This window comes from Anser anser, assembly GCF_964211835.1.
Source record: "Anser anser genome assembly, chromosome: 10".
NCBI classification, from domain to species: Eukaryota; Metazoa; Chordata; class Aves; order Anseriformes; family Anatidae; genus Anser; species Anser anser.
The window spans coordinates 652,910-666,871 of NC_139730.1; the positions used below are offsets into that span (position 1 = coordinate 652,910).

The following is a 13,962-nucleotide window of genomic DNA, read 5'->3' on the forward strand; positions in this document are numbered from 1 at the left end:
GCTTTGCTTTTACACCTGCACCCAGAGCTGGGGACTGATGGCTCTGCGGGGCTGGGGTGTGCAGAGGGACACCCATCGGTGCCTTCGGACAGGAGCCCCCAGCCCCATCCCAGATGGGACGCACGGATCGGCCCCGCACGGGCAGGCTGGCGGCTCTGGGGCCGCTCAGAGCAAGGAGCCCCTGGAAGCAGCCCCCCCTCTGCTCCTGCTCAGTGTCAGGAGCCCCAGGACGCTGATCCCCCCCTCTGCTCCCACCCCAGGGCAGCCGCTCCCTCGCCCCCAGGCCGGGGCCGTTCGGCACCGCCACAAGCCCGCAGTCCACTCTGCTGGGCGCGTAATGCCGCCGTAGTGTGCTGACAGCATTAATCATAAAAAGATTTGTAAAGCAATATTGCAATTTCATTCCATGTTAATATAATGAGAAATGAAACCTGCTGATTGCAGCTGCTGATTGCAGTATTCCCAAAGAGAACACATTAGACACTTTATCTCACATCTCACTGATTAGAATAAAACTCATTATAAAGCACAAAGACAGCTATTTTTAAGTAAACCACCGTACAGTAAAGCCAAGGCGTTCTGCCCTGATTTCTCAGCAGACAGCCCAGCCCACAGCCTGCCCTGCAGCCCCTTGTGCTCGACAACCCGACCCTTTCTGGGCAGCCCGAACCAGAGTGGGGACCCAGCACTCTCCAGCCCTGGGGAAGAGCAGTGACCTCGCTCCAAACCCTCCCCAGACCTATTTTGAAAATCCAGCCCTGAATCTTAGGTCAGACAACATTCCCTGAGTCCTACCACCACCTCCTCTGCTGCCTTTGCACCCCCAGCAGCCCAGCTGGCCACAGGACAGCAGCGCAGGTAGCAGCCATGCACCGGCACACCCTGACTGGCACCGAACGAGCCGTGATTGACGGGAAAAATGCTAAAACACATCTGGTGCTGTGGACAGGACGTGTGCCGGTCGCTTCGTGTTAGAGGCTTAACCTCCAAACAACTAATTTTAATCTCCTGATTGAGGGTTTGCTGCGGTGGGATCAGCCCCATCGCCCAGCAAATGGGACAGAGCCTCCGGGGGGCACGGGCACTGTGGAGGCCGGGGGGGCTGCCAGGGCCACCCGGAGGGGGCTGCCCGAGCCCCCCACACCTCGCCTTGCCCCGGGACTGACTCACGGGAAACACAGAACAAGGCGCACGGACGGATGGCTGTCCTTGCACTCACTTGTAGAAGGCTTGGTTTTCGATCCCGCACTTCCAGAGGTGCTTGCAGGCTTCTGGCGTTGGGGCAAAATAGGTGAGGACAATTTTCTTTTCCTAAAGGAGAAAGAAGTCCATGGGGAAAGGAGTGAGTGGTGACCAGCAGGGAATGTGGTGGGGCCTGGAGCAGCGGGAGCCGAAAACCTGCACGGACGGGGTGCGAACCCCCTGCAGGGACACTGCTGGGACACGGAGACGTCCCCTCACACAGGTAGTGGGCAGGCCTGCACTCCGGTCACCTGCCAGCCCCCCACGCACTGACACCCAGACTATTTGCATTCTGAATGTCCACAGGCGCATTTTTAACACCCGTGTGGCTGGCGTGCACGTTGGAGGTTCTCGGCAGTGCTCTTAGGGTGCCTCGGTCAGCCAGGGGTGTCGGCGGGACAGCTGGGCTATGGCACGGCTCAGCCCCATGCTGCTGCTGAGCTCCCCCCGTACCCCTCTCACCACGGCCCCGCCGCCTCCAGTGCCCCCAGCAAGGGGCAGGGGTAGCACGGGGCTGACCCCAGCACCCGCACCGCGTCCGAGGCACTGCAGCCATGGGGAGGGCCAAAATGGGCTCAGGGAGGGCCAAAATGGGCTCAGCGTGGGCCTTGGGCACATCCACAGCGACGGCAGAGCTGCAGCCCGTGCCACCCACCCTGCAGGGCCCCTCCGAGGGGACGGCCGGAGGCTGCAGCCCCCCGGGTGCATTAGGAGCTTGCTGCATGCCTGGGAAACGAAGGAGGCCGTGCTCAGTAAGACCCAAGATAAAAGAATGCACTCACCTCCTTCTGACTTACGTACAAATAGAAAGTCTTTCCCTCAAATTTCATTTTGGTCACCTCATTCCTGCAAGGAATGACAAGGACAAGGACACGCACATGAGAGGCTGCCTGGCCCCACTGAGCACGCGGCCACGCAGCCCCCCCGCAGCCCGGCCGTGACGGGGATGGCCTGGAGATGGCTGGTGGCACCGGCCAGGCCAGCAAGCAGGGCGGGCGGCTGGGAGACCGACACTGCCGTGGGCAGAAACCCAAGGGCCTGGGGGGCAGCGGAGGCGAGGAGCCGTCCCCACCCTGTGCGCCGGGGCAGTCCCCAGCTGAGGCATCGCCTCCACGAGGCTCGCTGCGGGGCCGTGCGGTGGTGCTGGGTGGTGGTGGCAGGATGGTGCAGAGCAGCACAAGCTGGGCGTTCCCACACCCAGCACCAGAGCTTTTGGGCAGCAGGAGCTCACAGGTGCACTGGTGTGTGCAGGGCACAGGACGGGGCTTCCAGCTGCCCACATCGCCCCCTTCCCATCCCCTCCTCGGGCCTCGTCCCCGCTCAGATGTGCCCATGTGGCCCCCTCACCGCCATCCCTGGGGGCTCCACTGCCTCCACCCAGCACCCAGCAAGTGCCCGGGGAAGACACCAGCGCCGGGAGCACCCGAGCACCCCTGCCAGTGGGATTCCAGCCCCGGCGTCCCTCCAGCACCCTGGGGTGACACGGGCACCGTGACGGTGCAGGGGGAGCAGGGCGGAGCGGGGCCCGCTCACCATTTGATGAAGTGCACTCGCTTGTTTCCCTGCAGCACCACGAACCCGAAGGGCGTGAAGGCCAAAAACGCCGCGTTTCCCGACACGTCCTGGAAGGCAACAGCGGCTCCTCAGCAAAGCGCTGCCAAGCCAGCGACGTTCACAAGCCACCGTCCACCCCCAGCCCGTATCGGGGCCCCACAGACCCCCCAGCCCCAGCCCTGCACGGAGCATCCCCCGGTGATGCTGTTCGGAGCGGGGCACCGCAGCGGAGCACCGGAGCCGGCTGCTCCAGCAGCACTGAGAAAAGGCAGGGCAGCTCCCAGCCCTCGTGGCCCCACCAATTCACAAGTAAGCAATAAGCAGGGAAGATGACAGTGCTCAACCAATCCTTCTGCTAATAATTAAACAGGAAAACGGTAAAAACCTGTTAAACTTTTGACACCCTCAGAGCCCTGCGCAGCCAGTGCAGCTGGGCAGCACCGAGGCAGTTTAGAACCAGTAATTAGCGTCGTGTGCGGAGCCAGGCGGCGCGGTAACTTAATCATAACAACCAGACTCCAGGGAAGCGATCATTAACTGCACTGATGCTCATGAAGAAAAGCAGATATATGCTGAATTTTAAAAATATTATAAAATGGTTGTGGCTGCTCTTTAATTGTGAGGCTTTTCCTCAGCCCGCAGACGCTTGCCCTGCGCTCAGGCTGCTTTAGCAGGATGCTGAGTGAGGGGAGCGGGCACGACAGGGGCTGGCAGGAGACACGGGATGTCCAGAGCACTGGAAGGAGAAGCAGACGCAGGACTTCAGAGGGGAGGATGCCCGCCTGGTGCCTGCCCTCCTCCTGCAGTGTGCTGCCCAGGCCCCACCGTGCGGCCGCAGGCGTTTTCTCTGAAGGGTCACTTCCACCCTCGTGGCACAGCTGCCAGTCCTTGGTTCCTGGCCCGGCACAGAGATGCCACCTGAATGCACATCAGAGGGGTGCAGGAGACAGTTTTCCTGATATCTTCAGAATTTGCACAGAGAACGAATCGGTTTTAAATCCAGATTAGATCAAAATCCATTTTAATCTGCCAAGGGTGAATGGCCAAAAGCAAGGAGCGCTGAACCTCCAGCCTCCTGCACAAAGCAAGGCGCAAAGCCCCCAGCCGATCGTGCCCAGGTGGGTGGTGAGGGGACGAGATCCCCGTGCGGCTCCGTGGGACCGGCAGCGCCCGCAGCCCGGGGCTGTGGCTCCTCGACGGAGGTGGGAGGTGGAGACCCCCACCCCCTCCCCACTGCTGCCCCACACCGTCTGGGGGGCACGGCGGTGCCGGGCACAGCACCCCGCTGGTAACGGGGTGCCAGAACGAACGTTATCAGCAGGGAGCCAAGTGTGGGCGCAGCTCTCCCAGTGCCAGCCCCTCGGGCTATCGGCACAGCTCCGACGCGCTGTGCTCTCCGTGCTGCGCTCTCCGTGCTGTGCTCTCCGTGCTGTGCTCTCTGTGCTGTGCTCTCCCACTGTTTGCAGCCCCAGCCCCAGCCCTGCCAGAGTGCAGGATTTTGCTGTCTTTTGGGCATTTGTGAGCCTGGCCCCTCCAGCACCCTGTGCTGCAAAGCCGCACGGCACCCAGCCACAGGGGCTGCAGTAGGACCGCAGGGTGCTGCCCGCGTCCTCTGCCTTGGTGATTTTATTTAGGCTCAGCCCAGCTCCTGTGCCAGTAAATGGCCGGGCTCCCCCCGCAGGCCAGGTGTACTTGCTGTCACCGGGAATTTACACGGTGTAACCCCGTTAAAGGCCTGGAGGAGCTCAGAGCAGGCGCTTCCCTTACGGTAAAACTCCCCGCCTGCTTTGCATCCCATGTCCATCTGCATGTGATGGGATTATAAGGGACCACGGAGAGCCAAATGCAATGACATCTAGAGTCAATAGAAAGCATTTCAAACAGAAAATTCGATTAGTGGCCAGGGAAGAGCAGAGAGTTAGACTGTCTCTGGCAGATTAGTGGTTGTTGGTTTCTCAGACACATTACTGACCTTGCTGCTGCCTCCAAATTACACACTTTTGCAGATGATCGGCCATTGTTTTTGCAGTTGTCTGCATGTACAAACGCCTTCTTAGGACTTCCCTAAATACTCCTCAGGAAGGCCCTCGGGGCAGTTTTCCTCCCTGCTGCCCCCTGTGCACATATTCCCCTTCGGGGCTGTTTTTTATGGCAGGGCAAGGGCTGCACCCAGCGCCTGCCACACTCCGCAGTGCTCCCAGTGCCAGAGCCCCCCGGCAGGTGACACATGGCTGTGCCTGGGAGCACCAGTGGCACCTCTGCAACGTGGCACCTGCCAGCGTGAGAACACAGCGCCGGAACAGCTCTCAGGAAGCTGTTTTACCTTGCAGGGGTGTGGGTCAACTCCGTAGGTCTCCAGAGTCTGGGCTTTCCTTAGGAAATTCAGCTCTGAAGTAGCTGGTGTCTGCCCGCTGCAGGAGGGGAAAAAGGGGGGAAAAAAGAATATTTCATGGGAGGTACGCATGTGAAAAACAGTCCTCAGCTTCGTGGTTTCTGTGAACAAGGGGCATCGGTCCCGGCCTGTGTCGGTTACACCAGCGAGCACAACCTGCGGCAGGAACCAGCGCTGAGAGCCCGGCGCTCCTCCTGCCAGCTCGCTTGGTGCACGACAGCGAGCGAGCAGCTCGGGAAAGGGCCAAGGGTAAGGAGCCCCTGCAAGGCCCAGCGCTGCGTTACGGGCACTGCCCAGCTTCAATCCAGGCGGGAGGGGAGGGCGCTGGGGAGAGAGGCAGCTGCTGCTCGCGGGGAGCTTTCCTGTAAGGCCTGACCGAGCACCTTTCCGAACCCCCTCTGCTCTATTTCTGCTGCTACCAGTGCTGCCAAGAGCACCGCTGGCTTTCAGCTGCACACGATGCACAAAGCTCTAAGTGCCCATCCCGCGGCGTGCCCCAGTGTGCTGAACGGGAATAAAAATCAGCGGAGCCTCAACAGCATCCCCGTCCCCGCGCCACGGCGCCAGCCATACCTCAGCTCCGACTTGTGGATCTCTGCGATTTTCCTCTCCAGCTTTTCCGAGTGCTTGGGGAAGAACTGGAACTTGGAGCTGTAGCCCTCCGGGTGCTTCCCCGGGTCGTAGTCCCCGATCTCGGCTGGGGGGGACAGAGGCGATGAGCGGCCGTGCACATCCCTGGGCCCTGCGGTGCTGGGTGCCAGGCGTGGGGCCGGGGCTCGAAGCACCCAGTGCCAGGGCAGCAGGGGCACGCTGCACCGCCACGGCCATGCGTCCCACCGGGAGGGCTCATTTGTCAGGCATTAACTGCATCCAATTCATTTCACCGTTTGCTTGGGAATCGCCCGCAAGCAGATGGTCACTGTCCCACCTTTATTAATTCCTCAAAGTCTTTGCCAAATACCCCAGAGCTGCGCCAGGCCCATGTTTCAGCACGAGCCCCCTGGGGCTGTTGGCTCCAAGTGCCACAGGGGCACCCCCGTGGCCCCCCAAACTGCACCAACGCTGCCGCTGTCCCCTGGGAGCCGGCAGCGGTGGCAGCTGCGCTCCAGCCCTGGTGCTGGGCAGACCACCCCAGCCCCTCGCAGCGGCACCGCGTGCTGCATGGCACGTCCCGCGGCTGCACGCCTCCTGCCATCACCTGCGGCAGCTCTGCAGCCCCTCGCCACCCTGATCTCATTTAATTCCCTCCAGCCTCAGGTCCCAAGGGAAATATTACGTAATTTTTTTATGCTCCCTGCTTAAGACACTAAAAGTTTAGGAAATAGACTGGCTGCTTTGGAACTGAAGTGTGTCTCTTTTGCTTGCAGAGGCGCACGTACCCAGCTTCCCAGGGACCCACCTGCCTGCCCAGGGGCTTCAGTAGTGGCCCTGGCAGGGCGCCAGGGTGAGCGCTCCCAGGTCGGGACTTCTGCACCTGCAGCCCCCCAGGTGCTTGCCCTTTGGACGAGGTCCACCAGCTGCATCTCTGCAGCAAGGTCGTGCACGCCACACACTTGGCATGGCGATGCTAACGGCCCTTCAATGTGCTTTTGTGTCCCTCTAATGCCACCCAGCTCTCCCAGGGAGCCTGGAAAGCCCACGCCGAGTGCTTTGGGTGCTGCATCGTGCCAGCACCTCGGTGCTGTCGGTGCCATGGGGTGGGCAGGAGCAGGCAAAGCAGCGCGGCAGGAGCACGGATGGGAGAGCGGGTCAGCAGGAGATGGCTTTCGGAGCTTTTCCCACCTCCTGCTCTGAACTCCACCAGCGCCTCTGCAACTCGCTGACAAAAGCACTTTCCCTGCTCAGGCACCCAGCGGCCAGCAACGAGCTTACACAAGGACATCTTCATCCGTTCCAGGAATCAGCAGAACTGCATTTACCTCTGATCTGCAGCTGCAAACCCCTGGGGCTGCCAGAACCACCGCAGGCTGTGCACGGCCCCGGGAGAGGAGCAGTGCTGCCACGGGGCCGCTCCTGCAGAGGGGCAGAGCAGGCATGGGGGGTGCAGCTTGGAGCAGCCCACGGCGGTTTTGCTGACCACTTTGTGACCCCTGCATAAAAGCCACTGCACAATCACAAGAAGGAGACGTGGACTAGGTGAGCCATGGGCCCTTTGCAGCGATGGGGCAGCTCAGAGAGCAGATGGCCGCGTCTGCTTCTGCTGCGGGTGAGACCACGGCATCAGTTCCAATCCTCCCCCAGCCCAGCACAGCACGACACGAGCAAGTCTTGAAGTATGAGCCCTGCACTGGCTAGGTGACATTTGTATGCTAGGTGCAGTGATCTGTTGTAAGTGAAATAATGTAATCAGTACTTAGCATGAAAAGCAAATTTATCTTGTCAAAAAGCATTACCTTGAAGGATATAGGCGGCCAGCAAAGCAGCATCTGAAGTCTTGCAGAGGAGGCGGCCGTGGTAGAGATCTCGTTTGATCTGCAGGAAGACTAAATACCTGAGGACAGCAGAGAGAGTCCAGTCATTAAGCAAAGTTTAAATTACCTAAACAGGCAATTTAGGTGGGGAACATCTGCCACAAGACGCTGGCAGTAGCATTTCTCTCCGAGCAGCCCATTTACAAGACACTCCTCCTGCTTGGGAACGGCCGGTGGCACAGCGCAGCAAACGTTCCTGCCGCACCCGGTGCGCGCCCGGGTGGCTTTGTGCCCTGGCAAACCGCAGCTTGCATGAATCCCCTAAATAAATGCTTTTTAAGAAAAACAAGAAGTATCATGTGAGATCTACTCCTAGTACTTCTATGCATGCCTGTATAAAAAAGACAGATCGATCCTATCCAAGAAAGCTGGTTACAGCACATATCCTGCTGGCAGCAGGAACACTTGCATTCTGGACACAGAGACCCTTCCAAACAGGCTCCGCAGATAAGCACGGTGCTCCTTACAATGCATCTCATCCCAGCTACAGTCAGACCCCGGAAGGACCACAACTTTCTCCCTCTCCCAAAAAAATCTTACGTTTTGTTTTTTGTTATTTTTTGGGGGGGTACCTTCTGTGGAGCGCAAGCAAAGCTCTCATTCGTTTTGTACATCATCAAGAGGAAAGTAAACTTCAGAAGACTTTTCTGAGCACCTCAGCATCTTCTATGTTGTTTCCTACTTGATCTGCCCACTAAAAATATGAAGATTTTATAAATGCAAAACTAAAGTAAAAAGCTGAGCAGACTGCAAAATCCCAGAGATCCTCTGTCATTGGCTGCCTGCAAAAATAGACTGAAAATCCAAAAAGTGAAATCCTGGAATATATTTAGCTGTATCAGTAAGCCGACTTAAACCTCCATGCGCTTAGCACGGACCGTATTCTTCCGGAATATTTAATGGCACACAGAGCTTGCGATCCCCCAGCCTCCAGAAGCTGATGGAGAGCTCCCAGCCCGGCTTGGGGCTGGCCGTGTGGGGCTGGCTGTGTGGGGCTGGATACGTGCGGAGATTTGGTGCTGCCCATCCTCGGGCTGCTGAGGCCAAGCAGGGCTGAGCAGGTGTCACGGGCCGTTTGTCACCATTTGGTGCGTATTTGGTGCAAGAGCAGCTGATGCTGGCAGTCCTCTAATTTGCAGTAGCTGCCTGTCTGCAGTGTAAGACGGCTTTTCTGGCCTGCTTTGAAAATAGAAGGAGAAGCTCGTGCTATTTGTCCCTGTTTTTAACAGGTAAGATGAAGGGGCTTCCTTTGCAAGGCAAACCCCAGAGCTCTCCAGCTGCAGGACGTGGGGGGCGCCGGCTGGGACCAGGGCAGCCCAGCACCTTCGTTGGCTTCTCCCTTGGAGCACCAAAGACAACTGAGCAATTTGCAGCAGTAACGGCAAAAGGCACCAGGGGAGGAATTTGGAAACTTGCAGCAAAGGACGACCCGAGCCTCCAGGCCGGGGGAAGTTTTGCCACGGACCCACAGCCGCGCTTTGTTTTGTGCTGTGACCTCTTGGTGAGGGCTCTGCACATCCCGCACACCCGCCCTTCCTTCTGGCAGGAAAGGCAGCACAAAGAGCCCCTAAAGATAGAAACTTGATAGAAGCTCTGTCAAGTTTGTGAATTGCCGTTCATCCTCCCTTTCTTCCACAGCATTCATGCCCCTTACATAAAGGGGATGTAGGTAATTGCTTCCAGGGGACTGCAAGGGAACTGGTAATGCTCAAACCCTCCAGACAGCCCCAGCACGTGCAACAACCGTCTGAGCAAAGGATGCGCTCAGGCAGCTGCACAGAGAGCTCGTTTAGAAGTGGCAGGAGTGTCGGGAGAAGCAGAAAATGGATGTGAAGGGCGCCCTGCTGCTCCAGCCGGAGCCCTCCACGCAGGACCAAGGACTTCCAGCTGTAAGGAGAGGTTTTGAGGAGCCGCAGGGAAACGCAGGCACGTGGCGCAGAGCGGGATCCGTTCTGCAGAAGCTGCAGTGGCCCTGGACATTACGACGGGGAGTGTGGCACCCTGAGCACTTGGGGAATGGGTTTGTGCAACCACCTGCAGACATCCAAGCCGTGGGCTTCAAGCAGCACCTAACGCCCCCTGCCAGGCACGACGGCACTAAATGCCAACACAACACACACGGAGGGGTCCCACACTCTTCCCCCAGTTGTGACAGTGCGGTTTGGAAATCCTTGGCGCTCAATGTCTGTCGCTGTAACTCAAACACGAAACCAACACCCGCAGGCCCCCGGCCATCCCCTCCCCGTGCCCGCCGAGCCCTCGCGGTGCCCGCCTCACCTGGTGATCTCCTCCTTCAGAGCCGCGGGGTCCGTGGGGTAGAACTTGACGCGGAAACACATGGTGAAGGGCGGCTGGGCTGCAGCGAGAACAGCGACACCGCCGTCACCAGCCCGCCGGCCCTGCCGGCCTTGTCCCCCCAGCACCCGGCCGAGGAGGCGGCCAGACGCCACGCGGGGCATCCGCACGCCCGGAGCGCTGCTTACCCCTCATCTGCTTCACAACCGACTTTGTGAACTCCAGCCAATGCTGAAACGAGAAGGAGAGTCATTTAGTCAGCTCAGCAGCAAACACTTCCAATTAATAACACTGAATGTTCAGGGCAAGATTAAAGACACGAAGCACCTCTGCCTGAAATAAAAGCCTGCTGCCCGGGTGACCCGTGGGCTGCACGGCGAGGAGAAGGCAGCGGGGGCCAAGAGGGAACGGCCTCAGGGCTCATCTGCCAGGAGCGCCGTGCCGCTGTCACTGGATGCGATTTCAGCAGCACTCCCTCAAGTGACTGTGCCCGTAGAGACAATGCATCATAATGCATTATGCACAGCGTTTCATTCCTAAATTTGTTTAAAGAGGCTATTCAGCGCAACGCATGGAGACAAAGAGCCGACACAGGCTGAGCAGCAGCACACGACCTGCCCATGATGCCGCCAGCAAAACGCTGCGCTGCACAGCCAGCACCGGCGCCAGGACAAGGAGGACAAGGGGACGGGTCCTGCACCGGGAAGCCTGGGGGCAGGGGGCAGTGGGGCCCTGAGCGGCCCCCTCCCATGGCAGCAGTGAGGGAGCAGCTCCTCGCTCAGCAGCTCCTTGCACAGACACAGCAGAAGGTGCCTTGGGGAGCAGAAATTATTTGTTACGGTGGCTTATATCGATCAGCAGGAGACACAACACAAGCCCGTTATTAATAGCTCCGCCTGTGAGCACTTTCACAATGCTCCTCATTCACAAATCTCAAGTGCTCTAATGGCAAGCAGCGACTGAACACGTTTGTGCAGAGCTCGCGCTCTGCACGCCTTTTAGAAGGAAGATTAATCCGGCGCTCGGAAGGAGCGGCAGAACTCAGCCGGCGCTGCCCTCCCAGCTCGCTGCTCTGGGGCCGACCTGAGCAGGATGCGGCCCGAGGGCACTGCTCCTGCCCCGTGCCAGGAGCTGCCCCACGAGGCCAGGCCGGGGCTGGCGGTGCGGAGCTGCAGGAAACCCCGGCGCTGCGCCCTGCAGCACTCACCCTTTGCTTGTCGGGGTCCACAAACCGAATGCCGAAGTAATCCTTCTCCAGCAGGTTCAGGTGGTGGCACAGAAGGTCGAACAGGTACTGACCCTTGGCATCTCTCTGCAAGACAAGAAATGGCATTTACAGAGCAGCCGGACAGGGTGGCTGAGCCGAGGAGCTCAGGTGAGATTCATTAGTGCAGAAAGGAGCCAGGTGGGGAGACAAAGGCATTAAACCTGTAGTGTCACAGCAGGGAGGGGAGATCCCACCAGCTCCCCCGGTGTCACAGCGACGTTTCCAGCTCAGACAACCTGCTCCCTTCCAAGCAATGGGAATGTACTGTGTGCCAGTGCGATGTACAGACAGCACTGCACTGAACATTAACAGGGAATTTTAAAGTATTATAGACACAAAATTTGATACAGCTCAAGTTCGTTAAAAACTCCCCTTCTGGCACTGCAGAGACTGCACCAGAGGCTTTGCTGGGTGCCCTGCGAGCTGCCTCACAGCAGCACTGTGCCCAGGACACGCAGGCCTGTCCTGAGCGCGGCGAGGAAACAGCATCGAGGGCACCAGGAGCTTGGGACCCTGGAGACGCCCAGGCCCTTCCCACCGTAGGAGGCGTTGAAGCTGCCCAGACGCTGCTGTCTGCCCAGCTGCAGCAGCGCAGGCCCGAAGGACGGACACCTGTGTTGTGGGGCGGCTGGGCTGTGCTGGCAGGATCTGTCCCTGCGGCCGGGGCATCGGCTGGGCCTGCGGAGCAACCCCGGGGGTGGTGGCACTGCAGCCCCACACAGCCTGGCACTGCAGCCCCGCACAGCCCGGCACTGCAGCCCCGCACAGCCCGGCACTGCAGCCCCGCACAGCCCGGCACTGCAGCCCCGCACAGCCCGGCACTGCAGCCCCACACAGCCCGGCACTGCAGCCCCACACAGCCCGGCACTGCAGCCCCACAGCCCGGCACTGCAGCCCCACAGCCCGGCACTGCAGCCCCACAGCTTGGCACTGCAGCCCCACAGCTTCGCACTGCAGCCCCACAGCCCGGCACTGCAGCCCCACACAGCCCGGCACTGCAGCCCCACACAACCTGGCACTGCAGCCCCACAGCTTCGCACTGCAGCCCCACACAGCCTGGCACTGCAGCCCCACAGCTTGGCACTGCAGCCCCGCACAGCCCGGCACTGCAGCCCCACACAGCCCGGCACTGCAGCCCCACACAGCCCGGCACTGCAGCCCCACACAGCCCGGCACTGCAGCCCCACAGCTTGGCACTGCAGCCCCACACAGCCCGGCACTGCAGCCCCACAGCCCGGCACTGCAGCCCCGCACAGCCCGGCACTGCAGCCCCACAGCTTGGCACTGCAGCCCCACACAGCCCGGCACTGCAGCCCCACAGCTTGGCACTGCAGCCCCGCACAGCCCGGCACTGCAGCCCCGCACAGCCCGGCACTGCAGCCCCGCACAGCCCGGCACTGCAGCCCCACACAGCCCGGCACTGCAGCCCCACACAGCCCGGCACTGCAGCCCCACAGCTTGGCACTGCAGCCCCACACAGCCCGGCACTGCAGCCCCACAGCCCGGCACTGCAGCCCCACACAGCCTGGCACTGCAGCCCCGCACAGCCCGGCACTGCAGCCCCACAGCCCGGCACTGCAGCCCCACAGCTTGGCACTGCAGCCCCACACAGCCCGGCACTGCAGCCCCACAGCCCGGCACTGCAGCCCCACAGCTTGGCACTGCAGCCCCACACAGCCTGGCACTGCAGCCCCACACAGCCCGGCACTGCAGCCCCACAGCTTGGCACTGCAGCCCCACACAGCCCGGCACTGCAGCCCCACAGCCCGGCACTGCAGCCCCGCACAGCCCGGCACTGCAGCCCCGCACAGCCCGGCACTGCAGCCCCACACAGCCCGGCACTGCAGCCCCACAGCTTGGCACTGCAGCCCCACAGCCCAGCACTGCAGCCCCACACAGCCCGGCACTGCAGCCCCACACAGCCCGGCACTGCAGCCCCACACAGCCCGGCACTGCAGCCCCACAGCTTGGCACTGCAGCCCCGCACAGCCCGGCACTGCAGCCCCGCACAGCCCGGCACTGCAGCCCCACACAGCCCGGCACTGCAGCCCCACACAGCCCGGCACTGCAGCCCCACACAGCCCGGCACTGCAGCCCCACAGCCCGGCACTGCAGCCCCACACAGCCCGGCACTGCAGCCCCGCACAGCCCGGCACTGCAGCCCCACACAGCCCGGCACTGCAGCCCCGCACAGCCCGGCACTGCAGCCCCGCACAGCCCGGCACTGCAGCCCCACACAGCCCGGCACTGCAGCCCCACAGCCCGGCACTGCAGCCCCACAGCTTGGCACTGCAGCCCCACACAGCCCGGCACTGCAGCCCCACACAGCCCGGCACTGCAGCCCCACAGCCCGGCACTGCAGCCCCACACAGCCCGGCACTGCAGCCCCACAGCCCGGCACTGCAGCCCCACACAGCCCGGCACTGCAGCCCCACACAGCCCGGCACTGCAGCCCCGCACAGCCCGGCACTGCAGCCCCACACAGCCCGGCACTGCAGCCCCACACAGCCCGGCACTGCAGCCCCACACAACCTGGCACTGCAGCCCCACAGCCCGGCACTGCAGCCCCGCACAGCCCGGCACTGCAGCCCCACAGCCCGGCACTGCAGCCCCACACAGCCCGGCACTGCAGCCCCACAGCCCGGCACTGCAGCCCCACACAGCCCGGCACTGCAGCCCCGCACAGCCCGGCACTGCAGCCCCACACAGCCCGGCACTGCAGCCCCGCACAGCCCGGCACT

At 61.3% G+C, this 13,962-nt stretch overlaps 1 protein-coding gene across 3 annotated transcripts in view; it reads right to left on the reverse strand.

The window, feature by feature from the left end:
* FRMD5 (FERM domain containing 5) overlaps positions 1 to 13,962 on the reverse strand; it is an 85,218-nt gene that overhangs the window by 7,265 nt on the left and 63,991 nt on the right. For all 3 annotated transcript variants that reach the window (XM_083850344.1, XM_083850343.1, XM_083850345.1), the window contains exons 2-10: positions 11,162 to 11,266; positions 10,143 to 10,185; positions 9,937 to 10,015; positions 7,582 to 7,679; positions 5,762 to 5,885; positions 5,120 to 5,207; positions 2,776 to 2,864; positions 2,025 to 2,088; positions 1,220 to 1,311 (exon numbers count right to left, since the gene is read on the reverse strand). In XM_083850344.1, the coding sequence (XP_083706470.1) occupies positions 1,220 to 1,311; positions 2,025 to 2,088; positions 2,776 to 2,864; positions 5,120 to 5,207; positions 5,762 to 5,885; positions 7,582 to 7,679; positions 9,937 to 10,015; positions 10,143 to 10,185; positions 11,162 to 11,266 (782 nt within the window). The remainder of the gene's footprint in view (positions 1 to 1,219; positions 1,312 to 2,024; positions 2,089 to 2,775; positions 2,865 to 5,119; positions 5,208 to 5,761; positions 5,886 to 7,581; positions 7,680 to 9,936; positions 10,016 to 10,142; positions 10,186 to 11,161; positions 11,267 to 13,962) is intronic.